Source organism: Rousettus aegyptiacus, unplaced genomic scaffold, assembly GCF_014176215.1.
Source record: "Rousettus aegyptiacus isolate mRouAeg1 unplaced genomic scaffold, mRouAeg1.p scaffold_m13_p_6, whole genome shotgun sequence".
NCBI classification, from domain to species: Eukaryota; Metazoa; Chordata; class Mammalia; order Chiroptera; family Pteropodidae; genus Rousettus; species Rousettus aegyptiacus.
Window position 1 is genome coordinate 90,573,254 of NW_023416309.1, and position 13,602 is coordinate 90,586,855.

Below are 13,602 nucleotides of genomic sequence, written 5' to 3' on the forward strand. Positions count from 1 at the left end.
AAATTATCCTCCAAGTCAGGTGATCAGTCACTAATATATTCCGCATGCTGATTTCCTTCAGATTTCTAAACTGCTGTAGATGTGTGGGGTGTAATTGGGAATGGGCTGCTGGTGGTTGAGGCAGGTACTAAAGAAAAATAGAATTTATAATTTCTATCCTTTGAGAGCTTATTGTGTAGCTGGGGGAAAACAGAAATTTCCAAGTGTAAAAGCTGACAAAGCAGTTCAGGAAGCCTCATTATTTCAGGATAATTAATATCAGGAAAAGTCTATTTTAAATGACACCATTTAAAATAGATCATTTTATAGTAAGTAGAAAAAGATTAATTGATTCTTTATCTTGAATGAAACACTATAACAGCAATAGATTTATTTATCTTATTAACATTTAAGTTATAGTTATTCTCTAATTTTGAGAATGAAGAGGTTGAGAGTCAAGTATTGATTTTTTTTTTTTTTGGCTTAAGTTTTTAGACTACACTATATAAAAGCGGAAATGCTATTCCTAATGCTGTTTGACTTTCACAATGTGATCATGAAGATGATAATTTTTGCAAGAGTGTTTAAAAGTTTCATATTTTTTTCCTGGTATTTAAAAATTTTGATATTTGAGTCATTCTCTAGTAGCATCCTGGCTCATTTTATGTTCTTTGATTGTTAACCGATTTATCACTGCTAGCTTCTCAGATATGACTAGCCTTGCATGTAACTTGATTAGGTCTCTGTGTTATCTTTTTCAGCTTTGCAAAATTCTGTGTCTTTTACAAGATTTTAAAATTTACCTGGTAATAGATTTGCATTTAATTTTCATTGTATTGTCACATCACAATATTCCACAGGCAACAGAGACTGAATAAAGTTGTATAACAGGAAGTGCCAACCTAGTTAAGCACAGAGGGGTATTTGAATGGAGTTTTGTTTTACATGTGGTCAGTTCTCTAGTGAACTATTTAAGTTGCGATTTTGCTTCTCTATATGACTGCAAGATATTCAGATAATGAATAATTGGAAATAAAGACCACTCCCCCTCCCTGCCCCCAGAGTTAGGAGTTATGAGTCAGGTAACTGATCATAAGGGAAGGATTTTTATAGGCCAGATTTAGACTGGTTTTCAGAGGGGGTAAAAAAGAGGGAATCAACTCTATCACTAAATGTAAGAGATGCAAAAAGGAAGAGAAAAACAAACATTATAGTTGTACAGAATTCTAGACAGAATAGAGAAGTATGGAAGGCTTCTTTGACTTCTATACTCTAAAGGAGTGATCTCTCCTCTAGAATTAATGATTTACAACATCTAATATATGCTTTTGTATGTTGTCTCCTTTGTTCCATCATTTATCAAACATACTGAATAACAGGCACTATCAGTGACTAGGGTTTCAGGTAACCTGATATGATCACTACTTTTGAATAGGTCAAGAAGATGAGTAAACAAATGATCACAATATACTGAAATCAGTTGTATAATAGAGACAGTGTAGGCACACAGAAGTGTAGTATTTATCTTTTCCATCTTTCATGCTCTTTTCTTAAGCTAGTCTATGAAGTAAATGGTGTTGCTATGTTTTTTTTTTCATTGCTTTTTGTCCTAGTCCTTAGTACTACTTCTGTGTATAATAGGTATACAATCTGCAGAAAAGCAAAGGCTAAGTAACTTTAATATAGTTGGCAAAAAAAAAAAAAAAAAAAGAAAACGAAAAAAATTGATTTCATGATCAAGAAGGAAGAAATTCTTATTAATATCAGAAGATCGATAAGACTTAACTTTTTAATGTCTTCTGTCTTGTCTCTTCAGAACAGATCATAGGTAAGTAGTTGACTAGAGGAAATTCAATCAAAGTGAAATTTTGAGAAATGAACTGGTAATCAAAGAGAAACAGTTAATGAAAGGAGGAAAACCATTTGGCTCATTTCCATTAGTCTTCCTGATCCAGTAGTTTTTGAAGTATTCAGATCAGCAGAATTTGATGATTTGCGCCCTAGGGGTACTTTCTGTACAAGCAGATGTGGCCACAAGCCCATAGGTCATTATTTTTGAGTAGTGATGGAGAACTAGAAAGTCCCTAAAGACTAGAAAAGGGCAAATATGCCTATCTTTGAAATAGGAAGGGGAGAAACACAAGATGACTCTAGTAATTAAAGACCACCAACTTATTGATCTTTGGGAAAAATGAGAAAGAACCATCAAACAATCAATTTGTAGTCACTCAGGAAATCCTAAGACATTAAATAGGAGTCAACATCATTTTGTGAAAGGCAAATCATACAGACAATTTTAATTTCTAACAGTAAAAGAACAGGATCCACGGACCAGGGAGAAGTCTCTAATGTAATGTTTCACTAGATAATCTAGGAAAAAGTAGAATCTTTACCATATTACTTTAATAGGGTGTATATCTAAGTTGAAGATTTGTTAATGATGGAAATGTGTTGGAGTAGTAGACATATTGAGTGATGGCCCAGTAGGGACTGGTCCTGAGGGCCAGTCTTTTCAGCTTATTTATTGACATTCCAGACAAAGAAATGAAGAATATGTGTATCAAATTTGTGGGACCCAAATTTGATGTGGTTTTGATTTTCTGGAAAATAGTAATGAAGCTCTGAATGACCCTATGCATTGGAAAAATAAGCCTATCATAATTAGGGTTGAAATTTAATAAGAAAATGTGCTTGTAAAGACCCAAACCCAAGTACAAGTATAGGATGGGTTTGAGCATAAGAGAAAAAACATGTGGGGGTCGGAACTGACCACAAATAGAATGTGAGTTGGGAACATACTGTGGTTATGTAAAAACCAGCACCATTCTGAGATGGAGTAATTTACTCTTTCATTCAATTTTTAAAAGAGACTATTACTGAGCATCTACTATGTGTTTTTCTGACTTTACATAGTCATTTTATCCTTCATTAGTAAGAATGTTTTGGAGCCTGAGAAATGCATGAAAAAAGAATGAAGCTGTCCTCTTCACATAATCTGAGGTACACTGGAGAGGCCTCCTAAACCAAATCAAATGCTTGTGGGTTTATATATTGCCTGATTTGATTTCTAACCCACATTTCTAGCATCTACTTCCACTATAGCTCTTTTGCATCTCTTATTTCCAGTCAAAATGGATCCCTTTTTCATTCCACAATACATGTCCTAATCTCTTTTTTGAGTTTTTTGTTGGTTCATGAATTCACCCATTCTGCCAACTTTTATTGAGCACTATATATGTCAAACATTGTGCTAGGATTTTAGTGACATTAAGATGAATAAGTCATTATCCTTTCCTTAATGGAACTCACATTTCAGTATGTGAGAGAGACATGTAAGCAAGTTTTTTTAAACCTATAACCCAGTGTGATAAAGGCCATAAAAAAAAATATGTAAGGTCTGTTGTGGACCCAAGGGAGGGTGAGATTTACTTTTCTAGCTTCTGCCTCATTTCTTTTACATGCCCCCTATTTAATTCTATTTAAGTCCTTCTCTTCCCTTCCCCTCCCTCCCTCCCTTCCTTCCTCCCTTCCTCATTCTCTTCCTTTCTTCCTTCTTCCCTCCCTCCCACCCTCCCTCCCTTCTTCCCTCTCGTCTTTCCCTCTGCCCTTCTCCTTCTTTCCCTCCCTCCCTCTATCTTTCCCTCCTTCATCTCTTTCTCTCTCTTTTTTCCTCTACCTGGTGAACTTAACTTATCCTTCATGGCTCAGCCAAATGTCACCTCTTCCACAATGCCTTCCGGGATATTTCCAGGTAGAATTAAAAGCTGCTTTGTCTGTTTCCATAGTACGCTGTTTGTACTGCTATCAGGCTCTGGTTTAATTCTGCCTTGTATTACCTTGATTTGTTTACAAGTCTGTCTCCCTCTCTTGACTGAACTCCTTGAGACCAGGGACCTTGACTTATTCATTTGTTTTTCCTATAGAACCTAGAAGAGTTCCCGGCACCTGGTTGGTGCCAAAATAATGTTTATTAAATATGAAGTGAGAAGCCCAAAGGTAGTGGGGTCTGGGGCTGGGCCCCTGGGAGAAAATATGCTGTGCTGGTGCAGTAATTAGGAACGGTATATCTAGCCGCTCTTCATTGATCAGATATCCTAAGAGCTTGTTAGAAGAATGATAAATAGTTGCTTTTCCAATAACTACAGGGCTTTTGTTTTGTCAGATAGAGGATGCAAGCTGAATTGTCTAGGGATAGCAGAGGTCATAAAATGGTGGCTGGTGATCTTTGTGGGCCGGCCAAAGATCACATGGACTGCAAAGAATTTAAATTTTCTGAATTATTTTCTAACTTTAAAAGTAAAGAGATTTTATTCAAAACTCCGAACTTCCAACTTTTCTCTAACAATTGGAAAACATTTCAGCATTGAGACGACTTTCTTTCACTGCTACTAGCTGAGGCTAAATAGGGCTGTTCTTTAGATGAGATGAGGGATCTCGATTACTGTAGTCTCTATTCTCTTTTTTTTTATTGAGATATAATTCACATACTATAAAATTACCTTTTTAATGTATGAAATTCTGTGTTTTTTTTTTATTATAGTTACAAGGTTGTGCAAGTATCATCACTATCTAATTTCAGACTATTTTTATCTCTCTAAAAAGAAAACCTTGCATTCATTAACTATCATTCTCAATCCCTCTCTGTCTGCCCCTGAAGCCACTCATCTACTTTCTGTCTCTATGGATTTGCCTATTCTGGACATTTTATGTAAATGGAATCACGCAGTATGTAGCATTTTGTGTCTGGCTTCTTCCACTTAGCATAATGCTTTCAAGGTTCATTCTTGTGGTAGCATGGATCAGTAATTCATTTTTATGGCTGAGTAATATTCCATTATATGGATATACTACTTTTGTTTATCCATTTATTAGTTGTTGGACATTTGAGTATTTCTGCTCTTTGATCACTGTGAAGAATACTTCTGTGAACATCGGTGAACAACTTTGTGTGTGAAATCAATTGTTTCTTGTATCTAGCCCACTTGGCTCATTTCCATTAGTCTTCCTGGTTCTGGTAGTTTTTGATCCCTGTGTCAGAGGCTGCTTGGAGGTAGAGGGAAAAAAAGCAGAAAAAGGCAGACAAGATAGTAGGTATTGGGAACCTCAGGTGTAAGAAGAAGATATTGGGTCCCTGAAGGTGATGAGAAATGCCTGAGGAGAAGAGAAGGAAAGCAGAGATGGGAGGAGATAGAAGAGAAACTTCACTGCAGCATCTCTAGGGTCATGTTTTAAAAAAGAATCCAGAGAAAAGGAGGCAGAGGGTATGTAAAGCAGCATGGTAGAATGGGAAAAGTACCAGGCTAGGAGTCAGAAAACTTTGGTCCTTGAGCCTCCTGTGTTGCTTTCTGGCTGACATGACCTTGGCGAGTTATTTTTCCTGAAATCCATAGCTTCTTTTATTAATTGGACATGATAAAATTACCCAGTCAATCTCACTTTTTTTTTTTTTTTTTTTTTGGTGAGGATCAGATGATATCATTAATATAACAGTGTTATCAACTTGAAAGCATAGTACAAATGTGAGAGATTAATCTTTAGAGAAAATGACCTGTGAAGCTTCCAGTTTTTGAAATAACCCCTGAAAATCATGGTCAGAGTAACTTGGCACCTGAGAGTGGCCTCCCTATTGGAAATACTTTCATTATCAATTAGTTTGCTCAGAGACATCAGCATAATAGACTTATCCATAATAATTCTATTTTCCTTTCCAGGCAAGTGTGGGAAGGATTTCTCTCTCGTCCAATTATATGAGAGGGGCCTGTTATAAAGGTCTAGGACTTGAGAGGGTCAGGAATTTGAGAGGGTTAGACCCTGGAGTTTCCTTGCAGGCCCTAGGGATTAATAGATTAGTTATAGGCCCAGATTTTGTTAAAACACATATCTGTTTTGAAAACCTCATTGTGGGTCATATAGTTTTTATAGAACCTTTCCTTGGTTCTTAGGGAAAGGTAGAGGAAGGGATGAAATACTCCAAGGGATGATTAAGCCAGTATCTGTGGTTCCCTGGGGGACTAAGGATGAGGAGGAGATGGACTGTGTATGTTCTGAGGATTTTTGCTTGGATTTTTCTGAGTAGAAAAATAATAAGAATCACTAACATTTATTGAGCACTCACTTTGTGTTTCATATATTAACTCATTTAATCTTCATTAGAACCCTATGAAGTAGGATTTTTTTGCAAAGAAATGAGAAATTAAGTAACTCACCCTAGTCACTTAACTAGGAAGAGTAGTCAGGAATTATACCCAGTCTGCCTGACCTAATGTGGTGCCTTCGAATGTGATGCGATACAGCAGAAAGAAGCCTGAGCTTCTAATCAGAGGGCTTGGTGGTCATCATTCTATTGACCCTAAGAAAAGAAAGTGGTCTGTGGCCTGGAATTGTGGGAATTACCCAGCTGGCTCTGGGCAACCACCAAGACCTATCTCTACTTTCATATGGAGTTAGTAGGGCCAACTCCTGACATACTTAATTTTAAGTCTAGGAGTGATTGGATACCAGCCCTAGTAGTTTTATCCCCCATTTCCTCTCCAGTGTAAGACCTATATGGGAAGTGGAGGAGAGCGAAAAAGTAGGAGAGAAAAGAAAGGAGAGTGGGGGTGGGTAGGAATGACATCAAGCAGGAATGTGCCAGTCAGCGGGGGTAAATTTTCCACTTGGATCTGTGTGGAAACCTGATCTTGCCTCTATTTTTGGTCTCCTTTTCTAACAACCTTTTGCCAGATTGGAATTTTTCTGCACCTGTAACACATATTTAATGTAATAAGTCTAGGAGAAACCAGGTATTATATCATGCTGAGGCCTGTGCTGTGTTTCTAGGAGAGAAGGTAGCCCAGACCCCAGTTTATCCCTATAGGGGATTAGTGTATTAGTCACCCTGTAAAAGCTCAATTTATTATGATTTTTTAAATGTTTCTTTTAGCACTTGCTTATAAAAGGTGAAGAGGGGAGCCACGAATGTGTCTGTGCTCCCTTCCCCCACCTTCACACACACACACACACACACACACACACACACACACACACACACCCTCTATTAATTTCATATGAACTTAAATTCCATAAAATCAAATCTAGAGGCTTTAACCAATTAGTTTACCTTTGCTACATTGGACTTGGTCTTGGTTTGGGCTGGTGCAACTAATGGAAAGGTAACGTTATTGTACTAGCAACCTCTCAGTGAAGAATGAAAATAAGTCAGTGGGCTAGTGGCTTAGCTGTTTAGGGTGCTTATGGGGGCTACTCGGCCAAGGATTGGATTTGGCTTGTTTGTGCAGAGTTGAGCCCTTTCTCCCCCGTTACTCCTGATAGGCTCTCTTGTGGACATATGCCATTGGTTGCATAGGGCTTAAGACAGATGTTTCTGCCATTTCTGCCACCTAACTGGAGAGTTCTATAGAACTCATCCCTATCACTGGATTTAAAAAAAGAAAGAAAAACAAGAAAAAGAGACAGCTTGAAGCCCATGTTCACATCAGAACATGTGAGGCAGTGTGATGGCACGTAGGGAGCCCTGGACTCAGGAGCAGATGTGGGATTGAATCCTGGTTCTGCCATCCAGGTTAAGAGTATGACTCTGAGATGCTTGAATTTTGAATGTTGGTGGCTATTCAGTTCTCAGGTGACTCTTACATCTTTCATTTTTATCTCTCATCCCTCACTTGCTAAAATCCTAACTCCTGCCCTGGAATATAATATAATGTAGCAGAAAGAAGCCTTCTTCCAATCAGAAGATCTGAGTTCAAGTTTCAGCTCTGCCATTTCCTAGCTGTGTGATCAGTGGCAAATCCAAGTTTGGTAGGGCCTGAAACTAATACAATTTTGGGTTCTTTCCTTAAGGAGAAAATAATACAAAATTATGAATGTGAAATTGTTAGGGCCCCTGCCAGGGCCTTGGAAAGGGCTTTGTAAGTGAAGAGTTGAACGATGCTGAAGCTTCATTAACTTCACTAAATCTGCTTTTTGTGTTTGGCCATATGTCATATAATCTGTTTGAGCCACAGTTATTTCATTCCTAAAATGAAATTAATCATGTCTCTCTATCTGAAGGGAGTACTGTAAGGAACAAGCAAGAGTAAATATGTATAAGTGGTTTTTTTTTTCAAAGCGATATATATACACACACAGGTATATATACACACACATACAAATACACACACATATATATAGTCTAGCAATGTATTATTATTATAGTCTATGCAGGTCTTGGTTTAAATTTTTGATTATACTAGCTGTAGATCCCTACTCAAACATTTCTCTCAATATTTCCCATTGGTTCATTGGTCAGGGGTGTTTTCAAGTGCCCACTACTTGTATTGCTTGATGAATTCCAGATCTGGAGAGTGATAAAAACAAGCTTCTGAATCTTTCCAATGTGTGGAGTACAAACAGGGGCACATCTTCAGACTTTTTCCATTCCATCATTGCATATGTAAATGGCTGTTGGTGTATTTCCTTAGAGCTTCAATAAGTGTGTTTGGAACTTTAAATAATTGGGAAATTGAAAAGACTACATACCTGGATGGTTATCAGTAAAATGTCTAAGGCTGTTGGCTCCTCAGGTGTTGATAGAGACTTCCTCTGGCTTTGCAGCTTTGAGATCTGCATCCATTTGCCATTAAAAAATGAATAGAGCATCTCCACCTCTCTGATGGTGACTATTAGGATATTTCCATGCCGGTCTTTGATGGGCTCATAGTAAACTCTTCCCAGGTTGTGTGTTCCAAGTAAATTCTAGAAACAAATAGATTCCTGGTAGCTCAGATGATGTGCAAACAAAACGACATAACTGCAACAAAAGACACTGTGAATAATTACATGTTTCTAAGTTTTTGTTTTTAGCAGACTTAAGCCTAGAGTATGTGGCATGATAGAAATGTACTTAACAGAAGCTCAAAGAAAATGTCTTCACCATAAGCCTGCAAAGATTATAGCAAGAGGCACAAAAATTATGTTTTTTTAAGCAGATTCAATATCTGTAAATATCTCTTACCCACATAGACACACCAGCACATAAACCTCGGTTACCAGCACTTGAAGAGAATCCCAGATGTTTTAAAGAAAAATGCCTGATATTTCAAATATGCTACTTGTGGAGTTTTCAAGAGATCTACAGTAAGCTGGTATGAAGTGGGGTTGTTTAAAATGAAGAAGTGAATTGACAATGTAGCACATTGTACAGGCCCCCAAATGACTACACATTCCTTTCAAGATACTTTAATTGGGAAATTGGCCTGATTTGACTTATCTGCATTTCAGGGAGTTTTGTTTATTTAAAACTTTGTTAAAATTGTTTGTGAGCTAGGTCAACTAAGGCAGACAATACTTTCAGAAAAAGTAGAAAGGGAAGGATGCCACATTAAATGTGGAGGAGCCCAGGTAGATGTTATTAAAATCAACAATTTCACAAATATGAGCATTTGAAGAGCACCTAGAACACTGGGTGAATAGGATAAAATACTCTTTTACTCTGAATATCTATGGTTTTTTAAAATTGCAAATCGTCTCAGGGCTTATAGCTGTTATTTTTGTGAGCTTACATAAATGCTAATGAGATAACCTGTTAACAGGAGAGCAAAAGTAGAACTGGAATTTGTAAAAGTAACAAGGATGACCTAAAAACGAATGAGCCAGCTATTCAGTATCCACATCTTCAAAAGCACTGGACTGTCCCCTCACAGGTAATTTTTTTTTTTTAATTCACAAGGGCAAGACACATAAAGAAGAAATTTCATAAATAATTATTGACATATAAAAATGCACTTGGCAAGATTACTGTTTTTAAAAATGGCCTAATTACTCAGTCAGATTATTCCCTTCCAATAATTGACTTCTAAATCATGGACAAGTAATTGAGTAAGGCTTTTAATCCAGCCCTCTGTAGGACTCCAGTTTTATATAAAACAGTTTGCTGCAATGTAATATCAGCCAATAGCAGTGGTATGTTGGTAAACTGGCTGTCAAAAAAACGGTGGAGGGAGGGCTGACTTATAGTATACACCGATTTCTATGGTGTAAATACTACCCCCATAGGGCGATTTCAAGCTACTAGGGGTTTGACAATAGGCTTTCGAAATTCCTGAATATTTAAGAGGTGGCTGTCTTGAGTCAGTACAAGTTGGTTCTAGCACACCACTGCTGTTAGCCTTTAGTTATATGGTGTTGAATTTCAGGGCTGGCTGCTGTTTGTTAACTCTTAGACTTCTGAAAAATTATTTACTCTCTTTGGCCTTGAGTTTCAGTATCTAAGATTAAAAGCCTTTACAGTTCAGATATCCCTTATTCTAATCCTTATCTTGTATAGTGTTTGGGGGAATAACTCAAGCGATGCGTGAGAAAGTCTTTTGTAAACTCTCAAGTTTGATACAAGTAGAGTATGGGCTTTCTTTACTGCTTTAATTGGAATCCCACCCTGACTTACACTTACTCATTTTCAAGACTCAGCCCAAGTTTCACCTTCTTTGGGAGGACTCTCCCAGCTCTCAGGTAGAATTTATATCTTCTCTTTTGTTTCCTGTTGCTTCCTGTACAAATTTGTATCTCAGCATGACTCTGGCCTTCCTGAATATTGATGCATATGTTATGAGATCATGGTTGTTTCATTACTGTGTCTCTGGGTTCCTTGTACAGTGCCTGGCACGTAGTAAGAACTCAATAACTTTTTGTCGACTGAATTAAAATATCATCATTATGACACTGGAAAATATGACTCACTTTGGACTAAAGCTGGTGGGTGGACATTGAATGAGGTGGTAATTTTATTTAAGCAGAGTTGTTATCAATAGTTCACCATTAGCTTTGGATATGATGACTAATGGACTTAACAGGAAAGCACTTAAAAGTCTTCCTGAAATTCTTTATTGACATCAAATTGGGTTGGATAGCTAGCTCTGGGAAGCACCCAGTTTAAAAGCAGAATGTCCTTGTGAAAATAAATTGTGATTATGTTTCAAGGGGGCAAATTTGAGGTTTTCTAGAGCCTAAAGGAAAAACATTCCATGTTAATACCTGTCATGCTTTGCAATCAAGGTTGGGAGATCTGGGAACCTACAAGGTAAAGAGGGGTAAAAGTCACCTGGTGGCTCACAGGAATGTATCTAGGTTATAACCAGAACAAATCAGAGGACTGTCAATAAGCCCTAGACAGATGCACAATAGAGATCTTTAGTCAGTTTGGGATGGCATGGGAAGTGAAAGGAAGTCCAGAGTAGAGATATGAAGTCCTGGAAAAGAAGGGTAAAAATTGGGGGAAACCTTTCCCCCACCTGGAAAAATGAAAAAGACATAGTAATCATAAATTGTTACCCGGCTTTTTACTCACTAACACTCATTTCTAAAAGTTATGGAGGAGGAAAGTTTAATGTAACCAAACCTACAATGTCAGATTATTACTGTATTTTGAAGATAAGGAGTTTGGATACCTCTTAATGTAAGAGCAATGTGTACTTCTGCCTCTTGGGGCCTCTGTCAATTTCCTAAGAGTAGGGAAAAACTATGTGGGGTCTTGGCCATTTACACAAGCTTTCTTATTTTATTTTTATCCAAATGTTGGCAGATACTTGTCTCATCTCTTGCCCAGATAATATTAATTAATTCATCCTTTACCTTCTTTCAAGTAAATGTAAGGCCACTTCTGAATAGGCTCCAAATGATACAGAATAGAATTAACATTTTCTTTTTAACTATAATATGGATAATTTCTTCTATTTAAAAGTTTTGTCTGCTTTTGTAAATGAACACAATAAGGTGAAGTATTAGGAAGAATGCAGTTATACAGAATGGAGTTATACAGACTTGGATTCATATCCAGACTCCGTTACAATTTCCTATTTGTGTGACATTTTTAGCCCTCAGTTTTATCATCCGTTAAATTAATATCAATAATAATACTTTCCCATCAAGATATGGTAAAGATGAAATGAGATACTGTTTGTAAAGCACTTGGCACAGTGCCTGGCACCTATTCTCTTAAATAAATGAAGTGTTGTTTCATGATTATTATTTATCATTATGTATTAAGGGATCTCACTATTGAGCAGAAACTGGAAAATAAGTCACAGGATGTACAGTGGTTGTTATAGACTGTAATGAAGTAAGTCAAGGTGCTGTGGAAATAGAGGAGGGGGAGAAAGATGATGACGAAGGCCTTTTTGTGCCATGGTAAAATGGGCCACTCTTGAAAGAGTATGAGTAAGGGAATGACTTGGTCAGAATCTTTTGTCGGCTACTCTGGCAGAAGTGTGGAGAATGGATTGGAGGGTGTTAAGACTGGAAGCAGGAGGGTGACTTTGGAGGCTTTTGATGTTAATTGGAACAATCAGGCGGTGGTAGTGGTGCTGGAAAGGGGAGGAGTCCAAAGTGAGATATACAGGAGGTGAATCAACAGAATTTATCTGTGGCCGATGCCAATCAAGCTATTTAAGAATGCATTTTTACTCTCCTAGGAACGTTGTAAAAATGTTAATTAGTAATAAAGAGACCTAAAATATTAAGCGAGCATCAGTTTTCTCCAATTAATTTTTCTTCCTCTTCTGAAAAGTGTTTCTGTGTCTTGTCTCTCCCGCTCCCCAAAAGGTGGTTTCAGTATTTCCAGACCTTTTCATTTTGATGAAGAGCAAACAGTTTAGGCAATAGGTCCTATTAAAAAAGCTGAAAGTGACTCCTGTGATTTAGGCAGGCCAACAGAAATGTGAAGGAGAGAAGGGAATTCATAACAGTGCTCTGGTCTTTGATGGGCACCATAAGGGGTAACTATTTATTGAGTACTAAGGTGCTAGTCACCATGCAGGGCTGGAGAGCTATCCAGGTGGCAACTATGGTAATGAGGTACATTTCTGTGACCGTTTTCCCTTTGGCTAGATAAGGTTCCCTTAAGTGTGATCTTTGGCCTACAGGGATTGGATTGACAAGTACATTTATTTATCCAACCAGTATTTAACTGAGGGTCTGCCACATGCCACACATGGAGGATGTAGTGGTAACCAAGATAGATATATTCCTTTAACTCAGGGACTTATGGTCCAAGTGGGTCACTAACCAAATAAGGATACAAATAATTAACTAATGGGATTATGATCACCATTTTGAATGAAGAATTCAAGGTACTGTGAGAGTGATTCACTTAATCAGGAGATCAGAGAAAGGCTCCCTGAGAAAGTATAACAATTAAGCTGTGATCTGAAGGATATGTAGGAATTAGCAAGGCAAAGAGGTAGAAGAGCAGTATTCAAAGCAGAGGAAAAAGCATATGAGCTAGCAAAGGAGACTGAGAAAGACAGGCCAGGAAGTTGGGAAAATCTGGAAATTATGGAGTCATGGAAGCTAAGGAATGTGGCAGTTTGATAAAGGAGAGTGGGACTAGGTGTATCAAATGCTGCTGGGATGTCAATTGTGAAGAGGATTTAAAAATGTCCATTGGATTTAGTGAAACTGAAGTCATTGGCAGAGGTGGATCCAGGTTTTGTAGGGGCCTGCACCGTATAATTTTGCTTTAAGACAAAGAATGCAAAATTATAAATATAAAAATTTTGTGTAAAACTGAATACTTATTTAGAATGAGAAAGGAAGTCTTTCCGAATACTAGAGTATTTGGAACTCCTGGTCACCTTGCCTCCTGAGATTTCT

The 13,602-nt window shown here is 37.5% G+C and overlaps 1 protein-coding gene across 4 annotated transcripts in view; it reads right to left on the reverse strand.

Moving 5' to 3' along the window:
- The window catches only part of ANKFN1 (ankyrin repeat and fibronectin type III domain containing 1), a 527,248-nt gene that overhangs the window by 40,466 nt on the left and 473,180 nt on the right, over window positions 1–13,602 (reverse strand). For all 4 annotated transcript variants that reach the window (XM_036222287.1, XM_036222289.1, XM_036222288.1 and 1 more), the window contains one exon: window positions 8,497–8,712. In XM_036222287.1, the coding sequence (XP_036078180.1) occupies window positions 8,497–8,712 (216 nt within the window). The remainder of the gene's footprint in view (window positions 1–8,496; window positions 8,713–13,602) is intronic.